The sequence below is a fragment of the Mesoplodon mirus genome (genome assembly GCF_964341445.2).
Source record: "Mesoplodon mirus genome assembly, chromosome: 4".
Lineage (NCBI taxonomy): Eukaryota > Metazoa > Chordata > Mammalia > Artiodactyla > Ziphiidae > Mesoplodon > Mesoplodon mirus.
In genome coordinates this window covers 96,991,232-97,016,546 of record NC_138979.1, presented here as the reverse complement: position 1 = coordinate 97,016,546, position 25,315 = coordinate 96,991,232, and the positions used below count along the sequence as shown (strand labels likewise).

General features: G+C 43.7%; 1 protein-coding gene across 2 annotated transcripts in view; it reads right to left on the bottom strand.

Annotated features, from left to right (window-relative positions):
* SHC4 (SHC adaptor protein 4) overlaps positions 1-24,709 on the bottom strand; it is a 129,786-nt gene extending 105,077 nt beyond the window's left edge. The window contains exon 1 of one of the 2 annotated variants that reach the window (XM_082617900.1): positions 23,923-24,709. In XM_082617900.1, the coding sequence (XP_082474026.1) occupies positions 23,923-24,510 (588 nt within the window). In that variant the 5' untranslated portion in view covers positions 24,511-24,709. The remainder of the gene's footprint in view (positions 1-23,922) is intronic. The other variant, XM_082617899.1, reaches the window with a different exon arrangement.
* Positions 24,710-25,315: the final 606 nt, after the last annotated feature.

The following is a 25,315-nucleotide window of genomic DNA, read 5'->3' as shown; positions in this document are numbered from 1 at the left end:
GTCAGAAATGTACAAGGAGAACCAGAAGAGTATGATACAGAGGACATTGAGGGCACAGAGAGTTTTACAGAGGGAGAGATTGTTAACTGAATTCAGGGCGGCTGAGAAAACCAATAGGCTAGAGGCTGGAAAATGTCCACTGGAATTTGGCAACTATTGGTTTTAACTGTTGGTTTTAGTGGACCAATATCAGTAAAGCAGAGCAGTAGAAGTCAGAGAGCAGGATATTTAGAGGGTGGTCTAGAGGGGAGGAAGTAAACCAACGAGCAGAGTGCTTTTGTTGTTATTTTTGTTTTGAGAACTTTATATTTTAACAAAAGAGTAAAGATAAGCTAAGGGAGGAGGTTACTTTAAGGATGGAACAGACTTGAGCATGCTCATGCTCATATGACAGAAAGGTTGACAGTAACAGAAGAAGGTGAGATCATGGTCCCCGGGAGGCAGAAGTGTAGACTACCCAGGAAATATGTAAGGCCTGATTCAAATAATTTCTTTAAATGAGTCAAAGTCTTCCAAGTACCCAAATTAAACAGCTTTCAAAGTTGGAAGAAACATTCGCCCTTTTCATATGTCTGGATATTATTTGGAGATTCTTAAATATTCTTTTAAATAGTCAAGACCAAGCCTGAATTCGCCTAAGTGGAAACGCCGTTAATGTTGGGCAGCAGCAAGATCTTACCACTTCAGCAACCACAGGGTTGCTTCAGAATTAAATCACAGGAGCATTGTGATTGGATCGAGTCAATGTTTGAAAAATAAATAAATAAATAAAACAAAACCCTAGACTCATAAAACTTTTGCATTGGAAAAGACTATTTTTCCCCAACCCCTTATTTAAGTGACTTGAACAAGGTCACAAAGCTCTAAACAAGTATAGACATTTGCTGATCTGTTCACGATCATAGACATCAAGTTCCCAATGAATTCTAACAGAAATTTGTGAATCAAACTCAAATAATGCCTTTAGACTTCTTAAAGTGACACCTTCAGAAAGCAACTCAAATAGACTCTCAGATTCAGTTTGCTTATTTTATAGCTTGTACTTAAAAAAAAATCTCAGAATTTTTAGCTGAGGAGAAAGAAAAGAGAGCAGGAAGATCTATACTTTCCTTTAAAGTCCATTACCATGAGGTGGCTCATTAGTACCATCGGTTATTAAATTAAGTAATGACTTTCTACAAGAATATATAGTTCATTGTAACTAATCAAAAAAAGGGAACAGAAAGTAAGATTCTAGAGGCAGGGAGAGGTCAATCAATTATAGCTAACAATGTGAGTTTAGTTCAGGTTTGATATTCTCATGGAAAGCAAGAAGCTTCTTTCCTTCCCCAGCAGCTAACTATACTCCAAACCTCCAACCATTGTCCTGAACACCTCATCAAACAGCACCCACTGAGGACACAAATAGAAACCAAGAAGAGTAGGTAATACCACACAGATGGCTCTAGACCAGCCATTCCCAAAACACCTGAAAAGGATCTCAGTTCATACCATTGTTTCCTTTAACATCCTTCTGAAATCCCATATCCTCCAGAAAGTCCTCTGGTCCTCCCACTGAAGAACTGAGATAGACAATTCAACCATTACCAAAAATCATCCTTCTCAACAATCTACACCTACACACTTTGAAGTGATCCAGGGACAGGCAGCTGTAAAGTTCTGCACAGCTCTGTGTGTAACACTATTTGATGCCCTGCCTTTGTCTTGTCCATCCTAAACCATGAGTTCCTAGGAGGCCAGGGCACAGACTCTGGGTTGCCTGCTTATATCTTCCTCTCCCCTTTTTTTCCTTTCTTTCTTTCTTCCATACTAACAGAACCCTCAATGTATCTAGCTTAAAAACTACCATTTCTCAGATTCCCTTGAAGCCAGGAGGCCAATGAGATGTAAAAGAATGTCACTGGGTAGGACTTCAGGAAAACTACTTAAAAGGGGCCAACTCAGCCAGGGGTCGCACCAGTTTTGTCCTTGCCCTTCCTTCTTCCTGCTTCCTGGAAAACGGACATGATGGGGGCTGCTTCCACAGCCATATTGCAATGAGTGAGTCTGAGGATGGAAGCCATGTGTTAAAGATGGACAAACAGGGACTTTCCTGGTGGCACAGTGGTTAAGAATCCGCCTGCCAATGCAGGGGACATGGGTTCGATCCCTGGTCCAGGAAGATCCCACATGCCGCACAGCAACTAAGCCTTTGCGCCACAACTACTGAGCCTGCTCTCTAGAGCCCGCGAGCCACAAGTACTGAAGCCCGTACACCTAGAGCCCATGCTCCGCAACAAGAGAAGCCACCACGATGAGTAGGCCCCACTCGCCACAACTAGAGAAAGCCTGTTGTGCAGCAATGAAGACCCAACGCAGCCGAAAATAAATAAATTAATTAATTAAAGAAAAAAAGATGGACAAAGATGGAAGGAGCCTGGGTTACTAATGACTATAGAACCACTATGTAGCCCTGGTCTACCTACTTATGGATTTTTTTCACATGAGCAAAAAAGTAAATCTCTGTTTTATTTAAACTCCAGTTATTTGAGCCTTTGTGATAACCTAATCCAAAGTGATACAGAGGCCTTTTAACCTGTGCTTTGCAGATGGCAGCTGAGGACTCAGGGCTCCTCTGTGGCTCCCTTCCTCCTGAATGAGAGGTCTGTGAAAAGGTCCAGGACTAGAATCAGTTCAGTAGTTCCTACATAGATTTTCCTATATACCAGCAAAAGTATGTTGTGATAGGGATTATGTTTAATCCCTATCACCCAAAAGCAGAGCCTTTACAATAACACCTTAAATGGAAGTCTCATCCTTGACAACTTTAAACGTCCTGAACGTGGCTGAGAATACAGAAGTAAATGCCCAAAGCGATTTTTTAAAGTTAACACTAAAGCTTATGCTTGTGTTTTTCTCTTAGGAAAGCACCTCAGTCCTTCACTCAGAACCTATTTACCCTTTTTTTTTGAATATGTGGAAATTTATTTATTCAACTTTTTATTTAGTCAATATTAATTGAGCTCCTATTTCACAGCAGAAAATAAAAAAGCTAAAATTGAACATAATTATACCAACCAGAAATGGTCATTATTGACATGTTGGTATGCTTTATTTTATTCCTTTGGGCAATGTATATATAAAAAATATACTTCAATGTCATTTTTAAAGTAACTTTCTATCCTGAGTTTTCCAGTTAGCATTATCTCATAAATTCAATTATATAATAATTTCATAATTATACCATAATTTCAATTTAGCATTATAATATAACCGTTGTCTCAAATTATCAAAAAAACCTTCAAAAATATGATTTTTAATGACTTCACAGTAGCTATATTTGTCAGCTATTGCCTCATTAATGTTGTTAACAAGCCACTCCAAAACATAGTGGCTACAACAAACAACATTTAAATCTTATAATCACAGGTCTGTGGATCGGTTTGGGTGGCTATCCTCCAAGCTGTGAAATGGCTGGACAGAGCTGCAGGTTTTTTTTTGTTTTTTTGTTTTTTTTGTTTTTTTCGGTATGTGGGCCTCTCACTGCTGTGGCCTCTCCCGTTGCGGAGCACAGGCTCCGGACGCACAGGCCCAGCGGCCATGGCTCATGGGCCCAGCTGCTCCGCGGCATGCGGGATCCTCCCAAACCGGGGCACGAACCCATCTCCCCTGCATCGGCAGGCGGACTCTCAACCACTGCACCACCAGGGAAGCCAGAGCTGCAGGTTTTGAAATTAGATCTGAATCTGCTCCATGGTCCCTACACTCTCAGAGCCCATTTACTCTTGATTTAGATACAGTTATAAAAGGTGGCCCTCTTGGGAGCTCAGAAACCCACATTGAAGTTTTGGGTTCCCCTGGAGGCTGGCTCACTGTCAAAAGCAAAGAGTGATAGGTGACTGAGTAAAGAAATCTGAAAAATTGTAAAAAATAGACATATAAACTTAAAAAGCTCAGCCATCTGGGGACTTGCAGTTCAGGACAACTAACCCACCACATTCATTAGCTTCTGAGGCCCTGGGTCCCAGCATAGCACCACGATTATTAGAATGAAGACTCCATTTCCACCAGAAGAATAGTGAGGTTACATTCCAATCTGTGTCCACTCACTGATATAGACCCAAGAAAGTTGAAAACACATGTCTACACAAAAATTTATACATGAATGCTCACTGCAGCGTTAGTCATAAAAACCAAAAAGTGGAAAGAGCCCAAATGTCTGTCAACTAATGAATGGATCAACAAAATATGGTATATCCATACAATGGAATATATTCAGGCATGAAAAAGGAATGAAGTACTGATACAAGCTACAACATGGATGAACCTTGAAGATATTATGCTAAGTGAAAGAAGCCAGACACAAAGGGACACATGTTATATGGTGCCATTTATATGAAATTTCCAGAATGGGCAAATACATAGAGACAGAAAGTAGACCAGCGGCTACCAGCGGCTGGAAGATGTGATGGGGAGTGACTCCTAATGTGTACGTGGATTCTTTCTGGAGTGATAAAAATGTTCTAAAACCAGATAGTGGTTATGGTTGCATAGTTCTGAGAATATATGAAAAACCATTGAATTGTATACTTAAAGAGTAAATTTTATGGTATGTGAATTATATCTCAATAAAACTGTTATAAAAAAATAAAACTTAGATCTAGAGAAAAAAGTCTGGCATTTCCCTCTCAAGAATTTTTTTTCAATCAGCTATCAAGCATCTCTGAAGAGGAAAAGGCATATAATTTCAATAGACAGAGTTTTCCATATAAAATATTTTAAGTTCTAGAAGACTGACTTCTAAACGGAGAAACTTCAGTTATCTGAAAAGTTCAGTGATTTCCTGGTGAGGCCAACTAAATGAGCCTGACTTATCAGGATTCCTACCAGTGGTGCTGACAGCATCTGTGGGCACCTCATTCAGAAAAACAGCCCCACTCTTAGCTCACTTAGACAGTTGGGTGATGACTCACAGAGTTTCTGCCCTCTCATTTTTCAGGGTTGCTCAGTGTGTGTAGGAAGCATTAGCTCACTAGCAGGTGAGCCACGTCAAAACCTTTCTGGAAGTCAGCAGGGCATAAATCAGAAATAAATACATCACCCTTGAGTATGCACATTACTCTTCCTGGAGGCCTCCAGGATCAATACTCACTCCTTGCCAGGACCCAGGGGCCTCCCACAGCAATGTTCACGTCCCACCTCATCCTTCCGCTTCCTTCTCCTCTCCCTTTCCTCTCCTCCTTCTCTTCATAGCTGATAGCCTAGTTAGCAAATCCGATTCTTACATTTTCTGAAGGGAGATTTGCAAATTCACCATACACCCCAGGCCAGAATCTCTTTTACTTGTGTCACGTTGGGGTTTGCTGCATGGCTCTCTCGCCTCTTTTTTGCCCTCTCTCTGTGCAGTACATTCTGAATATTCCCTCCATAAAGCATTCCTATCACTGGACCAGGCACAGTGATGGGGCGCTTGAAGTCTTAGCCTTTTATTTTCACAGAACCTTGCAACCTATTACTGTTTGTCATAAAAGATAAAGAATTTAAGATCTGGTGTTGAAGAAGGGTTTCTTTGTTTTTGAGTGAACAGCTTAGAGCTACTCCACATGGGTTAACATATTTTTTAAACTCATCTCTGTATTTGAAGGGATTGAGAAGAGATACCTAAAATAACTCAGACAGGTCCGGAGAGTCCAGCATTATGCAGCCAGGAATGTGTGAGCTCCCATGAACTGTCTACCCGTGATGTGCGTGATGGGGAATTGGAGATAGGGGTGGATGTACAGTTAGAGCTACTTTGAAAGTTTTAAGGATTTATTTCAAACTTTCAGTACTTCCAAGACATTTTATTTTCAAATCAAAAACTTTTTCCAAATATCTCTTCATTTAGCCTGAATAGCATTTTTAACACTCTTTCAGAAAAGCAAAAGAAAACCAGCATAAAAATACTTGAGCCTCTGGTCCAGGGTTCTCCTCCATCTCACCCCACAGATTCTGTTCCTGGCTGAAGTACCAGGCCTCGCGGCAGTCCCCAGCAAAGCGACTCGGGTCAGTGGGCAGGAGGGAGAGGATCCTGCCTGCCCAGGGATATCGCCCCCAAGTCCACACCTTCTCTCATCAGTTCAAAGGTAATCACACATGACTAGTTTTGACTTCTAGAAGCTAAGTCGGAGCTGAATGATGAAAGAGAAACCAAGAGCCTAACATGAGGTCATCCTTTCTAGCCCTAAATAAGTTAGTCTGAATACTAGAATGAACCAATTGCCAGCCAAAAAAGGCACACCTGAATTTTTTTAATTCTGGTGTTATTCCCTAGTAGAAATACATCGGACAAAATCACAGGTTTTGCTTTCCAAAACAACATACACACTCACATCGACAGACGTGCTCCCACACACCGGGGTGAGTTGTTGCAAGGTGGCTAATCTTAGTTAAGTTTCTCTCACTTTCCTTGGGGAAATGGTCTGTCTTGATGGATCTTAGCATCCCCAGCTACAGAATAAGTGGAAGAGCATGTCCCTATGCTGAGGACCAGGATCCCCTTGGGCTGGGAGCACCCACCTCCTGGGGAACCGGGCTTGGGCAAGCAGCTATGCAGGTGAGGAGAGCAGCTGAGGGACAGAAGACATCAAGCTGAACAGGGCAGGAAAGGAGAGGTCTCCCTCTCAGAGCCAGGAATTGTCTCTCAATAGAGGAATGACAAGAAGCATGGCCCCTCCTCTGGGACACTACATCGCCACAGAGGATCAGCACGTACTGACACAGGAGGGTGCCCCGATCTACAAGTCAGAGACAAAAAAAAAGCATGATGCAGAACAGGGTGTCCGGTATAATCTTCATCTGTGTCAACAAGTATGTGTTGACACAGTCTGTCTGTGTGTATATATAAATATGCAGTGCTTAGGGGAAGAGTCTGACAGAATACAAAACAAACTTAATAGTGGCAATTACCCTACAGAAGGGGTGTTCACCTTTAACCTTCTGCATTGAATTTTTCCCAAAATGAGTATGCTTTACCTTTGACATTGCACAAAATACAATAAAGAACAAAATTAGATTAAACAAAAAGAACTCAGAAAAGTTAGTCCTCATAGCTCTTTTTTCCTTATTATAGTCGTGACTTTTCCATTTTTAGAAAGTACAGATGAGGGGCTTCCCTGGTGGCGCAGTGGTTGAGAGTCCGCCTGCCGATGCAGGGGACACGGGTTCGTGCCCCGGTCCAGGAGAATCCCACATGCCGCGGAGCAGCTGGGCCCATGAGCCATGGCCACTGGGCCTGCGCATCCGGAGCCTGTGCTCCACAGCCGGAGAGGCCACAGCAGTGAGAGGCCCGTGTAACACACACACACACACACACACACACACACACACACACACACACACACACACACAAATACAGATGAGAGAACCACCTCATTTACCACAATCTGGGAAGCCTTCACATCCCAAGGAGCACCAGGCAAATAAGAGTTAAAATATATCCATTTTGTTGAGTATGACAAATAGCTATGTAAAGCCAAATTGGTTTTTGGTAGAGCACATTTTAATACTTAATATTGTTGCACCTGAGAAAGATACATATTTTTTCCAAGTGACAAACAAAAGCTACTGAGAATAAATTACATCTGCCCTTGTAACAAACTTATTCTATTTGTTTAATGTTTACAAAATTGCATGGAGATGCAAAGGGCACCCTATAAAATGCAGAATGTTATTAAGAGAAAAAAAAAGAGGGCCTTCTTAGTCTCAAGCTGGTAAAAATGTTGATAACAGTGAGGGGAACTCAAACCCCAAGTGTTTTCTGGTTTTCTTTATAAAGGGAAAGGCTTAGGGCCATAGATGAGTTTCTAAATTTAAACTTCCATCCCCAGAGATACCCTTACAGTTGCTGATTCAGTTTCATCTCTTAAAAACAGGGTCTTGAATGGGATTCTGCATGGGTAGTCAGGATATCTGCTGTATTCCTAGCTGTGGTTTTTATTTCCTAGTTTGCCTTCGGACACTCTTTGTACATCATTTTCCCTGAACAGAAACCGTTTGGAGACTAAGTACAACAGAATTCATTAAATGCTGTTTGCTCTTCAAGGGCAAGATGTTGTTGTCAAGTTTAGTAGGAAAAAAAGTAGAATGGACAACATGCTCACTGATTACAACCATGTAACAAAGCATTTCTATGTGATGACAAAAATTGGAAATGCATTGTGAGACATATCAACAAACCAAGTTGCTGTACTGTTAACACACAATACTACAATAAAACTCTGCTAACTGGTTGCCACTTAACTAACTTGCTGCAGCCAGCAGGGTACTGGAATGTCCACATCTTCTGCTGCCACCATTTGAATTGTGGACTGACCAAGAACCCTGTTGTATTTGTGCCATACCTGCATATGGAAGTTGTAACTGCTATTGAAATCACATCATCTAAGTAGATATTAAACAAAATGATAAAATATGATTTTTAAAGGTTATAATTTATCTGAAAATTAAGTCAAAAGCTTTAGAAAGACCTTATGAAGACAAGATGCTTTTAAAAATAATGTTGGGCTTCCCCAGTGGCGCAGTAGTTAAGAATCCACCTGCTAATGCAGGCGACATGGGTTTGAGCCCTGATCCGGGAAGATGCCACATGCCACAGAGCAACTAAGCCTGTGCACCACAACTACTGAAGCCCGTGCGTCTAGAGCCTGTGCTCTGCAACAAGAGAAGCCACCGCAATGAGAAGCCCACGCACCGCAACAAAGGGTGGCCCCTGCTCACCACAACTAGAGAAAGCCCGCGCACAGCAACGAAGACCCAACACAGCCAAAATAAAAATAAATTAAATAAATTAATTTTAAAATAACAGTGTTAAATTAGATGTGGATAAGACAACTCTAAAAGATTTTTTAAATAAAACTGATTCTGCACTCACATTGATTTGAAGATGTCTCTGAGAACTCACCTCACTTTAAAAAAACTGAAAGGAGGAATGTAGATGAGAAACTATATAAATTCTATGAGTAGAATTTATGCAAGAATGATGAAAAGGGATATTAATCGCTGTATGTATAAAACTGAGAGAAAAGGCCTTGACTCTACAACACAAAAGCACATTTATATAATTTTAACTTGAGTCAAAAGTATATATGAAACATTTCATCAGAGAAGGGACCTTCTACTATATAACATTAAGAAACTCTCCATTCTTTACCACTCTCAAAAATCACCTAAACTCTCTCTGCTTCACTGGGACAATTGTCAGATAAGGACGCCCAATTGCTTGGCTTGACTCACATAGCGCACACCAGGCCTGATGCTCTCCCCAACTCTGCCCACCTGCAGGACACCTCCCTCTCGTCTAGATAACTCTCAGCAGCTTCAAGCTTCACGTGTCGGCAATTGAACCTCTTACCTTCCCTCTCAACTCTGCTTCTCCTCCTGTCATCCTCCGTGTCTTTTACTGTCATGTCCTCCCATCCCACCCCAAGCCTTTTACCTCAAAGCCTCAGGCAGGTTGGATTGGAATCTGCCCTCTTTCTCTGCCCTCTTCAAATTTTTCTTCCACAATGTCTCTACCAGTGTTTCTTTATTTCACTCCCTCTAACAAGACCCTAATATAGACACTTCTCACCTTGATTATTGCTGTAATAAACTTTGAAAGGGCTTCCCCACCTCCAGTCACTCCCTTCTCTAGCACAAATGAATCCTCATGCCTCTGCTTCAACCTCTAGACTCCTTAGCCTGATATTTAAGGCCTGCTCAAATAGTAATAATCTGGCTCAAATCTCAGTTTACTATCTACTGGTTTTTCCCAAGCAGCCTCTACTCTAGCCAACCTGAAATCAGTGCTCTTTCTTATATATGACCTATATTTCCTTATCTACATCCCCTCATCTGGAGTACCCTTTTTAAAAATAGTCCCTGTGGTTAGACTTCTATCCGACCTTAGGGACCATCTCAAATGGCATCTCCCCTGGGAGCCTTCCCTGACCACCCAGCTAGAAGTTGTCTCTGCCTCTGAGTTCAGTACACTGATGTATCTGTTTTCTATAGGTGTATATCATTTCCCACCTTATATTACGATTATTCATCTCCTAGTTTCAACTGAAAGCTACAACAGTAGAGTTTTGCAAAGTGTGTCTCATAAAACAGTTCCATCAGAAGCTGATCATGGAGTCTGAAAATGCTGCCTACTGTAGTCCGCACCTTAGAAACTGCAGTGGAGGTGGAGAAAAATGGATGTGTATGAGAAGCGTCCTAAAGGTGGAGTTGACCGGACTTGATAATTGCAGGCTGTGTGGAGTATGACAGAGTGAGTAGCTCTGACTTGGACAAGTGGGAGATGCCATTCACTGAGAGGGCAAGGGGAGAGAGTGGGAGTGTGGGGCATCCAACGCTGTGCTTGGTTGGCAACAGTTGAATCTGAATACCTTAGTGGAGAGGGGGAGTACGAAGATGAAAGTGTATATATGTCCATGCCACTCTGTCGCTTTGTCACAGCTTACCCTCTACCAAATGTAAAATAGATAGTTAGTGGGAAGCAGCCACATAGCACAGGGAGATCAGCTCGGTGCTTTGTGACCACCTAGAGGGGTGGGATAGGGAGGGTGGGAGGGAGGGAGATGCAAGAGGGAAGAGATATGGGAACATATGTGTATGTATAACTGATTCACTTTGTTATAAAGCAGAAGCTAACACACCATTCATTGTAAAGCAATTATACTCCAATAAAGATGTAAAAAAAAACCTTCTCATCTCAATCACATCTCATGATGTAAAAGATAGTTTTAAAAATAAATGAAAATCTCTATTGTAGAAGTGAACAGAAATAAAATTATGTTATCTAAACAAATTTGTCATAGGAACAGTGTATGTAGGATAAAAGAAATTTTAACAGGAAAAAAAAAAAGAAGAAGATGAAAGGACACACCATGGCTCTTTCTCAGTTCTCGTCTTCCTTGAATCCTCCATGGGCTTGACACTCTTTCATTCAACCTCTCTCTCCTCGGAACTCTGTCCTCCTTCTCCCTAGGTGACCCTGTCCTCTCTCCACCCTGGTCCTCATGCTGCTAGTTCTGTCATCAAGGCCTGTTCTTCCTCCTCCTCCACAGAATACTTCAATGTGGCATCCCCCAAACCCTCTTCTCCCCCTGCTCTACACTCTCCCTTTGGTAGCCTTGTCCATTCCCTGGGCCTTGATGCCAACAGCAACAAAAATAATTTCTCCTCAGTCCTAACCGTTCTATTTTCTTCTGGAGATTTCCACCTGGATGCTTTGAGGTCACCTTGAAAGCAGCACATGTGAAATGGAATTCACCCCTGACGCCCAAACGTTTCCGGCCTCCGCCCTCCCTCACCAAGTGGCTCTCACATCTTTCCTTGTTTCTATCACCACTGCCTTTGTTCCCGACCCGCTTCTCACCTGGTTTTCCTTTCTTCAGCCTCCCTCCTTTTGGGTCCTCTCTAAGCACTGCAGCCCATAGAATCTTTCTAAAACATACCTCCAAGTTTGTCATTCCCCTATTCAAAAAACTTTCAATAGTTTCCTGTTGGAAAACCCAACTTTTCAGATACTATACAAATTTGTTAGAGCACCAGCCCATGCTCTGATCTCCGGCATATACCTAACACACTGTCCAACCGAATCCAATTACTCTCTATTCTCCAAACACATCCTCCACTTTCCTGCCTCCATGCCTTCACCCCTGTCATGTTCTTTGCCTATAATGCTCTTCCTCTATCTCTGCCTATGGAAACTCCACCCATTTCTCAAGACTCAGTTAAGATGCCTCGTCCTTCAAGAAACCTTCTATAATCACCTCAAAAGAGTCCCCTTTCCTCCCTGCACTCCCACACATTTTACTCGTGTCACTTTGGTGTCATCTATTATGCCCTGCCTTATATTACAGGAACTTGTGTGGACACCTTTGCTCTTCTTTCATACTGTAACCTCCTCATGCAAGGTTACATCGTATTCACAAAAGGTAGTGAAAAGAGCCCTGACCTGGGAGTCAGGAGACCTGAATTCTAGTCCTTGCTCGACCGCTCATGAGCCCTGTGAACTTGGATCACAACTCACTGTGAAACAGAACTTTGTAGTCAATGAATCAGTCTGAGTCCTGCGTCCAGGGCTAAAAGAGCCATGCTGTAGCACAGGGAGATCAGCTCGGTGCTTTGTGACCACCTAGACGGGTGGGATAAGGAGGGTGGGAGGGAGACGCAAGAGGGAGGAGATATGGGGATATAGGTATATGTAGAACTGATTCACTTTGTTATACAGCAGAAACGAACACACCATTGTAAAGCAATTATACGCCAATAAAGATGTTAAAAAAAAAAAAAGAGCCATACTGAGAAGAGAGGACAGGGAGGGACAATGTCTTTCAAGGACCTGGAGTTGGCACTAGGTAAAAAAAAATTGAATTATACATTTCACCATTTCCCAGTGAATGATTCATATAAATTATTCTCTGATGACACTGAGGGGAAAAATCTAATTTCTGGGGTTACACTTAACAGCATACAGACTTTTTGCTCAAGTTGCTTGCTTTCTGGCACTTCCTTCCCTCTAACTAGAGGAATTTTCCAATCCAAGACAGGCTCGGTTCTTAAGATCTACTTGTAAGTTAGCTGTTAAAACCCTGAAGGCATTTCCCTATAGAAATGAAGGTACAAGTAATGGTAGGATACCCTGGTTAGGATACCAACTTAGCCTATAAATGCCACTTAGCCCAGAGCACACCTGAGTGTCGAATCTGCTGCCAATGTGAGCATACCTGATGTACAGCTGAGTCATAACAACGTAGGGCACCACCCCCCATTCCCACCATCTGAGATCCTGATATGGAAGCCAAAGGAGTATTGCCTGGGTGGATGTAAGAGAGTGAACTGTAATTTTAGAGACTCTGTGGATTTAAGAGAGGGTAAAGGAGAAAGCCTGAGAAAATTAGCACTATGTTAGGTTAGATTTTTACAAGTCAAATGCTGAATTGGGTGTTGATTCTTTTAGTCACAATTACCTCTTAATGCACAGCCCAGGTTTACATGCTTCGTCCCTCTGACTCAGGGTTTCTCAGCCTCAGTGCTATTGACATGTCGGGCCTGAGAATTCTGTGTTGGGGGGGATCTCCCGTGCACTGTTGGGTGTTTAGCCCCCAGCCCTGGCCTCTAGTCTCTAAAGACCAGTAGCGCCTCCTCCCCCTCCCCCATTATGACAGCTAAAAATGTCTCCAGGTGTTGTCAAATGTCCCCTGAGTGGCAAAATCATCCCTGGCTGAGAACTACTGCACTAACTGGACCCAGCAGAGGTTCCCAAATTTTCTGTGCATCAGAAAATTTGTGCATACGAGGCTTGTTTAATATGCAGGTTTCAGGGCCCCAGCCTCAGAGATTCTGATCCAGCAAGTTCAGAATGGGGACGGGGGGCAGAGAATCTGCACTTTTAGCAAGTATTTTTGACTGATATAGTTGGCTCTTGGCAAACTTTGGGAAATATTACAATGAAGATGTGATGAAGTAATAAATATTTTCCAAAAGCAAATGCTTTTCCCTCTGCTGCACTGAGGGAAGAGGAATGCTGACTAGTAAAGGAATACTAGGCAACTTTAGAGAAGAGGGCAGGCCTGCCCTGGTGAGCACCGTAGGAAAGGCTTAGGGAAGAAAGTTCCATGGGGGTGGCACTGGTGGCCGGGAGAAAAGATGCCAAAGGGACATGGTAAAACGCCAAAATCAAAGTTAGTCTATTTCAAATTTCTTTTGCCCAGAGGCACACCTAGACCTTTGAAAGTTCATTCTCCTCCCTCCACCTGGGACTTACCACGTGACAAGCTCTGCACTAAGCTTTGTACGTATTTACCTTCATCTAATCCTCTCCCTAGCCAGATGAGAACACTTTATCAACCTTTAACATTATTTCTCTGGGAAAATTCATTGTAACAAAGAACTGATATACAAACCAACTTTGCCTGACACATCTTTACAAAATAGGGACAGCCTGTACTAGTCCTGGAGCTCCACCACTCTTGAAAACCCTGCAACTTTGTTAGGATGGGGAGAGGCTCTCTGAGTGGAGAAGGCCAGATCCCGGCCTCCTGGGTCTCACCCATTCCCAGTACTCTGTCCCATGCCCTGCATAAAAGAAAGAAGCCCTGCTATTTTGCCCACGAAGAAGCCATTCTCAGCTTCTCTCCCAGGTGTTCTGAATTGGAAAATGAAAGATAACATTACAGGTGGGTATGCAAACTCAGCCACCTTCGGGGGGCAGACAGGTGATATAAGCGAGTGAAACTGGGTGGGACCGTGGCTCAGCCCCCAGCTCTGGTCATCTGTTGACATGTGGTCAGCCTGGTGCTGCCAGCTCTTCTAAGAAGCCAGAAATCCAGAGTTTTATCTGGAATGTCTTCGTTTTTAAACGTTGGCACTAATCCAAAGAAATTTTTTTTTTCTAATTTGGCCAAACAAAATACATCGCTAAACTGTTGCTTTATGACCTCTGTGTTCCAGATTCTTTTCTGGGTAGGCACTGCCTGTACTCTGCATTCTTTTCCCCCTCTCCCTCCCTCTCTCAATCTCATGAACCTCCCACAGGCAACAAGATTTCCAATTCCTCCCAAGAACTGCCTTCGGCCTCATTTTCCTTCAGAACCCTTGGCTGCCAGTGTCTAACCCTGACAAATGTGAGCAGCTCCTTCAACTTCATCCCATCCTTCCTTAGCCTTGAATGTCCTCCCTCTCCTTCCTGTCTTTGTGCCATGTCCTCCAACAATCACACCCCTTTGATTGCTGGTTGCTTCTGGGTTTCCCATGAACGTGCTTTAGCCATCTGTCATCCCTGTTCTTCGGGGGCATAAGTGGGAAGGTGATGGGTGGTTGATATTGGTGGGCCTCTAAGCATTACAGACCCCCAACCTGCATCCTGGCCAGGCTCCAGGGAAGTACAAGGCCTCTGGAGGGGAACGGCTGGAGGGGCAGCTAGAGAGGCTGGATTCTCAGAAGGGGCTCCCAGAATGAGTAAACATCCTAGTGGACAAATAGAGGTCTAGATGCAGGGGTGCTCCTGCCTTTAGGGGACCATCGATAAACAATGAACTGAAGCTCAGAGACCTTTCCCCAATTTAGGGATGCTAAATAAGCCCCTTGATTCATTACGTGATCCTGAGATTGGGGGACAAATAGTGATCGAAACTGACAGTATTGTCAAACAAACAAGAGAGGGCTTGGTGCTGGATTTCATGTGATTTTAAATATATATATATTTTTAATGACATCCCTTGTACGCCCGAGCTAATGGTTGCAAATTTATACTCCTTTATCATCATTGCTATGCTATCAATACATTTTCATATGATGCTCCCAACAAATGTTTTCAAAAATCCAGCTCCTTGAGGCCTCTTGACTTTTCCAAATACCCCTTCACAAAACTCTCCTGTTTCAGATGCAATCTTTTCATATAGCAGCTATTTGCATGAAGCATTGAGGCCTGCATCTTGTGGTCACCATGATCTTAATACTTCATTGCAAATCTGACCAGACCTCCCTGAGATCCAAAGCTTGTATCTCTTAGGAGAGGGTAAGAGACCCCAGCTACCTCATACTCCTGCTTTGGGGAAGAAACTGTGAAATGGCCTTGCCCTGTGAGCTGTGTGTATCACTTAGATCACTCCCTCGTGATGGGACTGTCACATTGGGAAACAGGGGTGGTTCAATCCAACCCGTGTGATGACATGGTACTGGCTTTAAAGTAATATGAAAATGGAAGTGAGAGGAAAAGCCGCATCAGGGAAATGACCCCAAAGGGTTTCGGAAGATGAATGAAACGGGGCCAGTCCATGCATGTTGTACAAGTCCTGGTCCAACGTGGACACGTTGCCACCCACAGGGACCTCCATAAACAATGGGTAAAACTGGCAAAGCCACTGCACTTCAGCCTCCTTGCACTCTTCCTCGCTCTCTTTTTCCTTCTCACTGCTTTTTATTTTTTTTTTTTTTTTTTTTTTTTTTTTTTTTTTTTTTTTTTTTTTTTTTTTTGCGGTATGCGGGCCTCTCACTGTTGTGGCCTCCCCCGTTGCGGAGCACAGGCTCCGGATGCGCAGGCCCAGCGGCCATGGCTCACGGGCCCAGCCGCTCCGCGGCATATGGGATCCTCCCAGACCGGGGCACGAACCCGTATCCCCTGCATCGGCAGGCGGACTCTCAACCACTGCGCCACCAGGGAGGCCCCTCACTGCTTTTTAAAAACAGTCTTCCTATTAGAAAAAAGATTTTATTCTGGTGTTTAAAAAAATACATACGCTCAACATTTCAATCAAGTAGGCATGTTTGACATAGCGCATTTACTCTGGGGAGTGAGGGAAGGTGAAGCAAGATAGGGGCAGAAAATAGAGTGTTGGGCATACACACTGCAATATATAAAAGAGATAACCAACAAGGACTTACTGTATAGCACAGAGAACTATACTCAATATTTTGTAATAACCTATAAGGGAAAAGAATTTGAAAAAGAATATATATATCAGTTATACATGTATATATATACACACACACACACACACATATATATATGTATGTATAACTGAATCACTGTGCTGTACACCTGAAACTAACACGACATTATAAATCAACTATACATCAATAGAAAAAAAAAAGAGTGTTGTAGACAGAACTGGGAGCTCTTGTCTGGGCTCCACCACTAAGTTGCTGTGTGGCTTGGGGAAAGTCATTTCACATCTCTGAGCCTCGTTCCTCAACTGCAAAATGAAGGTTTTGGACCTGGTGATCTCTGAAACTCTGTATTCCAATTAATGCTCTAGTGGTCAGGGGTGGTCAAGGACTGGTCAGATCAAGGGATGTGTGAGAGTTTAAAGAGAATAGGAACAACAGGTCAAACCTACCAGGATTTTCCTAAGTTCTAGAAGAATCTACCTCTTCATCTACTTCAAGAAAGAAACAGGAAGGAAATATAATACCCTCCATGCCAAATTGTCAGTTTTAGCTGGAATTATTTCCTCCCACCCGTATTATGTCTCTTTTAACCACCAATAACTTTGAAAAAGGGGAAATTAGCAGAGGCAGAAAGCACCTCCATTAGCTGTGGGCACCTGATCCACAGCACCAAGGTCTGCCTTTATTTTGCATAGACCATGGGACAGTCTCTTCAAAGTTTCCCAGGGTTAGGAATCTTCCTCTTTCAGGGTTAGAGTTACCAGACTGTCTATGTGTGTGGCAGGGCCTTTTTCTCTTATCACTTTTGTCCAGAGACAACAGAGAAAGGTTAACTCCTGCTGCTCCTACAGACCTCAGATTGGACACCAAGCCCCAGCATGACCCGGCCAGCAAGACCACATGAGCTAGGCCACGGTTCCAGAGTGCCGGCCATCATCATGCACCCTGGCCTGCCCCCTGGACCTGTCCACCCTCCGCTCCTCCCTGGAATCCCACACTTGGATGCTGTTCCATATGACGCCTATCTCACCATCTTTGTAAAATTTTGACCACCTGCACCCATGCCATTGCAATGTTTCTGCTTTACTGGTGAAGCCAGCTCAGTGTTAGTAAGAGGGTGCTAAGGACATACCACCTCTTCTCTATTAAGACAAAGATGTGAAAAGTTATTTCCTTCAGAAAAGAGATCCTGATAGAAGGAGATTTCAGACCAGTGGGAAAGGAGACCTGGGGTCTCAGGATCTTAGGCAGCATTCTATTCAAACTCTTGTTTTAAATATGAGAAAATGAGGAGGTGAAATGACTCATTCCAGGTCACACAGCTGGCTAGTGTCAGAGCCATTACTTTAACCCAGATCTCATAATTCCTAGACCAGTGCTCTCCTGCAGAAAAGACACTTGGGGCAGACAGAACATTGTAGTACCGTTGACCACATCTACTGTAGACAATAGACAATAGACAATAGACAATACTAGTCTACAGCTTCAGGATGGTGAGACTATACCGTGAGATTTACAAAGGAAGTAAAAAAGATCATATTTGCACACAAAGCTGATGAGCCCAATACCCAAGAAAGTCTCTGTGGACAAACACATTGCAGTAAATGTTCTTGGGGACTGCTAAGGGTTGAATTGCATTGCTCGAAAAGATAAGGTGAAGTCTTAACCCCCAGAACCTATGAATGTGGCCTTATTTGAAAGTTGAGCCTTTGCAGATATAATCAAGTTAAGTTGAAGTCATAATGGAGTAGTGTGAGCCCTAATCTAATGACTGGTGTCCTTGGACACACAGGAGAGAAAGCCATGTGAAGATGAAGGTGGAGACTGGAGCCATACATCTCTAAGCCAAGGAATGCCAAGGATTGCTAGCAGCCCCCAGAAGCTAGAAGAGGCAATGAAGGATGAGAGACTTCAAAGAGATCATGTCCTGCCGATAGCTTGATTTCAGACTTCTAGCCTCCAGAACTGAGAGAGAATAAATGCCTCTGGTTATAAGTCACTCAGTTTATGATACTTGTTCCAACAGCCCTAGGACACTAATACAGCCTGGGAAGACGGTTGGGCTGGGTGAGGCTGAAGTGAGGAGACTGAAATCATGCAAATGAATGCAAGCAGACAAATTCTATGGGTTGGTCCTATAATAAAGTTCTCCTGCCTAGCGTGGTCCTTCATCTGTGCTACTCCATTTATGAACCTGCAGGACTGCCTGACTTGCTCAGAGGTAAGGGGAGAGGGTGGGAAGAAGACAAGCACTGGAGTGAGACAAACCTGGATTTGAATTCTCAGTCTGCTACTTACGTAAGGCGTAAAGTGTTGGGTAGACGACAAACTCTTGGGGTCTTTGTGCCCTCACCTGGAGAAAACTACCTTCCTCAGAGGGTTATTGTGAGAACTACTGTGCTTACCTGTTTCAGTTCTATCCAGGTTAGTTTCTTTGCCTCTACTTTATTTAGTCTTTGAATTAATTTGTAGGCAATCTATGGACTGGGTGTGGGAAAGGAAACTAACATTTAAATACCTCCTATGTGGAGAAAGGAGCTTTAGTGCCTTTAAATGCCGGTGATGGTACATTACGTATGAAAGTGGTTAAGAGAGTAAATCCTACGACTTCTCATCACAAGGAAAAAGTATTTCTTTCTTTTTCTTTTATTTTGTATCTATGTGAGGTGATGGATGTTCACTAAACTTATGTGGTGATCATTTCATGATATATGTAAGTCAGATCATGATACTGTACACCTTAAACTTATACAGTGTTGTATGTCAATTATATCTCAATAAAACTGGAAGAAGAAAAATGCTGGTGATGGGGGCACCTTAAAGGCCATACAGACCAGTCCTCTCATTTTAGATATGCGAGCACTGGTCATGTTGTATATTTTCCATGCTCACCATGCACAGACCACGTTGGGCACCTGGAGACCTCCACATGAATGTTTGTTGCTAGATGAAGTGACTTGGGAAGACCTCATAAAGAAATGAAACTTAATCTTATGGTGGGAACAAATGTTACCATCTGGCCACATTTAACAGACTTCACCCACCTCACTACTTTGCCCAGACCCAGTCTGGCTGTCCATTTCTAACTTGATATCTCTCAAAGAATGGTTTGCTAGCCCACCTTCCTTGAGTGACCTTCAGAGGGTTCAAGTTCTGAGCTTAAAAGAAAGTTACTCAAAAATAGGTGCTCAGGATTCATCAAGTATTCTCAGCTGTAACACTGATTCTACATAATAAGACCAAAAGAAGAGTCCTTTTTAAAAGGATATTTAATCCAAAGTCAACTCTAACTTAGAGTAGATGGCAAATTAAGTCCCTAATGTGAAGATAAAAGATTCAAGACAAACTTAAAAGTAACTCTAACTATGCCATTTTTACTCAGAAAGAATATAGTATCCTCCATCTCTACCCAATAACTGCCTTTCTTACTTCCCCTGCTTTATTGCTCCCTAGCACTTACTACATGTGACATATTATATTTGCTTGTTTATTCAATCATGGCTCAACTTCCCTCACTGGAATGTAAGTTCCATGAGGGCTCAGACCTGGTCTCTTAATTCACTGATGTATGCCCAAGGCCTGGAACAGTTCCTGTCACATAATTGGTTCACAGCACATATTTTCTCAGTAGATGAGAGAATGAATAAAATAAATTTGAGCAAAGAGAGGAGCAGTCACATGATGTGGATAAGAGAGTAGAATATGTGGCTGCCTTTTGCCTAAAAGAGTTGCCCCTATGTCCACTAGCCATCAAGAATATCTTTGTCACCTCATACCAGTCAGAATGGCCATCATCAAAAAATCTACAAACAATAAATGCTGGAGAGGGTGTGGAGAAAAGGGAACCCCCAAACAATGTTGGTGGGAATGTAAATTGGTACAGCCACTATGCAGAACAGTATGGAGGTTCCTAAAAAATTTAAAAATAGAACTACTATACGATCTAGAATCATCACTTCTGGGTATTTGTCCAAAGAATTCAAAACACTAACTCAAAAAGATATATGCACCGTGATGTTCATCACAGCATTGTTTATACTAGCCAAGGTATGGAAGCAACCTCAGTGCCTATCAATGGATGAGCGGATAAAGAAGATGTGGCGCATATATATATATATAAATATACACACACAGACACACACACACACCCTGGGATATTAGCCATAAAAAAGAATGAAATCTTGCCATTTGCAACAATGTGGATGGACCTTAAGAGTATTATGCTAAGTGAAATAAGTCAGACAGAGAAGGCAAATACCATATGATTTCATTCATATGTGGAATATAAAAAATAAACAAACAAAAATAAACAAAGCAAAACATGTAGATACAGAGAACGGAGTACAGGTTATCAGAGGGGGAGGGGCAGGCGGCAAAATGTGTAAAGGGGTCAACTGTATGGTGATGGATGGAAACTAAACTTTTGGTTGGTGAGCACCCTGTAGTGTGTACAGAAGTAGAAATATAATGTTGTACACATGAAACATATAATGTTATAAACAAGTGTTACCTTTATAAAATAATTTTTTTTAAAAAGAATGTCTCTCTCGCTTCTCTGCTCTGATTCCATCATCACCAAGAAACCTTTGACTTAAATCTTTCTGTGGGCATTTTCCTACAGATGGGATCACAATTTTGGTTTAATTGGCACAATATTTTTCACTGTAAATTAATAGGTTGGCATTTTGTCTTTTAAAATTGGTTCACATCACACCTAAAAGAATTCTGAGAAGGATCTCAACCAGGATGAAAACCTGTGGTGAAAAGAGCACAGAATGGCACACGGGGCAATTGGGGTCTAGTGCTAACTCTCCTTTTGACTCACCTATATGGCCTTAAAAAATTTCACTTCTCGGGCTTCCCTGGTGGTGCAGTGGTAGAGAGTCCTCCTGCTGATGCAGGGGACACGGGTTCATGCCCCGGTCCGCGAAGATCCCACATGCCGCGGAGCGGCTGGGCCCGTGAGCCATGGCCGCTGAGCCTTCGCGTCCGGAGCCTGTGCTCCACAACGGGAGAGGCCACAACAGTGAGAGGCCCGTGTACCGCAAAAAAAAAAAAAAAATTTTTTTTCACTTCTCTGGACTTCAGTTTCCCCACAGAGGCAATGAACTTGATAACTTCTGAGTTCCTTCCACCTTTCAAAGTAGGGTTTTATAAAAATTAATAAAGTAGGCTTTTCCATGTATTTTGACTCCCTAAAAGAGGTGTTAACTGGTGTCACGTCACTGTCTATTGGCAACATAGTATGATTCACGTGGATCATGGGGTCAGCACTTTTCCTGGGGTCAGTCATCATTGCCAGAAAAAGACAGTCGGAATCCTCGTTAAAAATCTAAAATGCCAGTGGCGACACTCCCTAAGGAAAATGGAGATCACACAGCAACTCTTTCACATTTAAAATTGTACAGGTGTGTGGGTGTGGGGAGGTGGAAGGAAGTACAAGAGGGAAGGAGAGGGAAGGCAGACGGCAGAGGATGTCTAGGTGATGGGAAGGCAGGTGCCAAGTATGGGTTTGGAGAGTCACAATTTTCCATTAGAGCCTGGCAGATGCTTAAGCTTGACCAGTGAGAATTGCCCACGGACTTTTAGTAGATACATGTAACTATTTCCATGTTGAGCTGTGTCACTGTGAGGGAGGGTAAGAGCTGAGTGTCCCATAAATTTATCTTCCTTGGAGATTTTTGTTATCAATTCACCTAGGCTGCCCTAGCCTGCTCTCACTGTAACCCTTCCAGTGTTCATTATTTGGCCTTCTTTGAGATCTTAACCGTCTGTGTGTAATACAGTTATTGGATTATCTCTTAAATGTCTACTTTCAGATAAGACTTCTCACCTGAATGCTAGTTTTATACAATTGCTACCTACAAATTAGTACCACTTAGATATCATCCCTTTAAACATAACACGTCGAAAGCAAACTTAGCATGACCCCCTTCCCAACTCATTCTGTTTCTATCACTGACATCACCAATCCCATGCTGAGGCTTACATTCGAAGTTATTTTTCATTCCTCACAACTCCTTTATCAATAATCATCCACAACCTCTATAAATAGCAATAACACACTCAGCAATCTACCCATTGCTTAATAAATGTTCACCATTCTGTTATGTGTATTATGATCTGAAATGATCTGCTCAGTCACCCAAGACTGTTGAGGCTTCTCACAGAGGCTCTTACATTCATCTCCTTTCTCTCACCTGCACATTAATCCATGTTCCCATCCCCTGGTGCCTAAACTCCCAGAGTATCTTTCTTATCGGCCTCCAAATCTATAATTTTTCCCTGCTTCAGTCCATCTAAAATAAATTCACAGACTGACCTTTTGAAACCTTTTCATCAAGTTATAGTTGGCCTACAAACCTATGATACTTTCTGTTTATGAATCAGAGTGTTTACAAACTCCCCATACGGCATTAAGAGCTTTGGTCAGCTGCTCCCTCCTCCCCAAGCTACCCGAGATCTGTATTTGTCTTTATTTGACTCAAATTTGTTTGAGCATCAACTATGTGCCAGCCATACTCTCTATCACCCACTACCCTCCAGCATCCCCTCTCTTCTCCAGTTAAGCCCAGTGTGATGCTCCCCTGCAGCCACCACAGTAATACCTGCCATTTGGACTTTGCTCATATTCTTGCCCTGCCAGGTGTCTCCCCACTTCTGCCAATAAAAATCTGATAGCTCTTCCAAGATGCACCTTCTCCTGAAGGTTTCCCATATGAATGAATCCCAGACCACAACAACCTTTCCCTTTTCCTGAATTCCCTCAGCATTCTCACACCAGATATCTATTGCTAAATATTGTCCTCTTATTATTTCACATGCATTTGTTGGTCTCCCCGATTGAAATGTGAGCTCTAGAAGGGCAGAGGCCAAATCTTCTATTCTTCTTTTACCCAGATCTGGAATGGAAAAGGGCAGATGCAAGGCCAGTAAAGACCTTGATTTTGCACATAGCTCATGGGCAAGGACCAGTGGGCACAGCGTAGGCAATAAAGACAAAAAAATGTGCACCAAAGACCTAAGACTAGCTCCTAGCACAAGGCTAGAAGCTCAGCCATGTTCTGAGAAGTGTTTGTTAAATGCTGAATTAGATTTTCAGAAATAATACAAGTCCCTTACACACCATGTATTCCTCTAGCACAAAAATCTCTACTGAAACACAGTGGCCAGTAAAATTTATGGGGTCTCAATCACTAATTAGATTTGAAATTCTTGAGTCTTCTTGGCCAGAATGATCAGTCCGGGGGGACATCTCAGCTGTCTCTATGAGAAGTTGCCCCTACACCTGGCAACTACCTATGAGTTAGCACCAGTTCATGCCCCTGAGCCAAAAGTTGTGTGACTCCAATACAGGCCAGATATCTGTAAGGAAACCTGTAAGCTCAGCCTCCCTCTTCCCCTCCCTCCAGCTACACAATGTCTTATCCAAACCTAGAACCCGGCCAGGTGATGTACAGCCCCTTTCAGAAAGCAGAGAAGGTGCCCCTTGTAGAAGGGGTGCAGAGAGGAAAATGGACTTACCCTCACATAGTAGTTCATGCCCATCCCCAACAGGTGTTGCAGAAAGTGCTTGTCCTGCCTGCCAACCCCGGGGGTTGGCTCCCCAGGGCCGGGAAGAGGGCAGGCATCAGGAGTTAACGAGGTCGCCCTGTGTCCCAGGGCATCCCGCTGAGGCGGAGGTGCTGGCATGGCCCTATTCAGACTGGTTTCAGGGGAAGCCGGGCTGCTGGGAGCCGGGTCTTGGCTTTCCTGGAGCTTGAGTCGAGGTACCTCTTTGGTACCCAAGCAAAAGTTTTTCAGACTCAGCAAGGTGGCTGGGTTGGCCAGCTTTACGCTGGCCATGCGAGGGATCAAGGTGCACAGTGGGGTGGGGCTCTCCTGGGACGCCAAGGTGGCATCTTCAGCCGGCAGGTGAGGTGCCAGGGCAGGGTAGGGAGGCTGCGGCGAGCCCTTGTTCCCCGCTGAGCCTCCGGGGCTGCCTTCTTCCAAGGACGTGACGGACTCGTTCCGAAAGCGGCTATACTTGGCCCTGTGCAGCATCCCGGGGTGCCTGAAGAGTCCTACATACAGCACGAGTCCTGCCAGGCTGTCCGGACCGCGTTCTCGCATAGCCTTGGCAGTGCTGAAACAGGATACTGTTGCATAAATCGCCTCGTCGTCTGCTAGATAAACAGTGCGGAAAGCAAATGCCTCAACGCCCCGTGCAACTTGGCGGCTGCCACCTCTCCAACTCCGTTCTCGCCCTCGCCCGCTTTGGCTCCGGGTCCTCGAGGGTAACAGCCCAGGGGAAAACGCCTTCCCAGCTGATTTCAGTCCCTCCCTGGCCCAGCGGCGGCACCCGGTGTTCTCACCTCGGATTCCTTGCTGGGAAAGCCTGGACCCAGCCTCGCGGCGGCGGCGGCAACCGCTCACGGCCAACTGTTAGGCACGGCACGGGGCCGCGCGCCCGGCCAGCCGGTCCCGCCGCATCGCTGGCGGTGCGGGAGCCTTGCAGAAATATTTAACGCCCCCTACCCCCCAGCCTCCCCTTCTGCACACAGGAACTTTCAAACCTGCTCCCTCCGGTTCCCACAGGGCGGGGCAATGTCTGGCTCATTAACCCTTTACTTGTTCCAATGATTGCTCATTTTTTAAAAAAAGGAGAAAAGAAAATGTATATGTGGGCCAAAGGCCCTTGTGCCCGGGTTCGTTTCTTCTGATGGCTGCCCTCTCTTGGAAGATCTTGTCATGCATCCCTTCTGGGCCACAAGCCAGGAGTGCTAGTGACAGGCGCTGCTCCGCATTATTTCAGGGACTTGTGATCCCTCCGTGATCCTCAGATCCCCTCCCAGCCTGCCCACCCTGGCTCCGAGCTTCCCTCCCTCCCCGACTCCCCTCAGAGCTTCTTTCAGGAGCCTATCTGCAACAGAAGGCT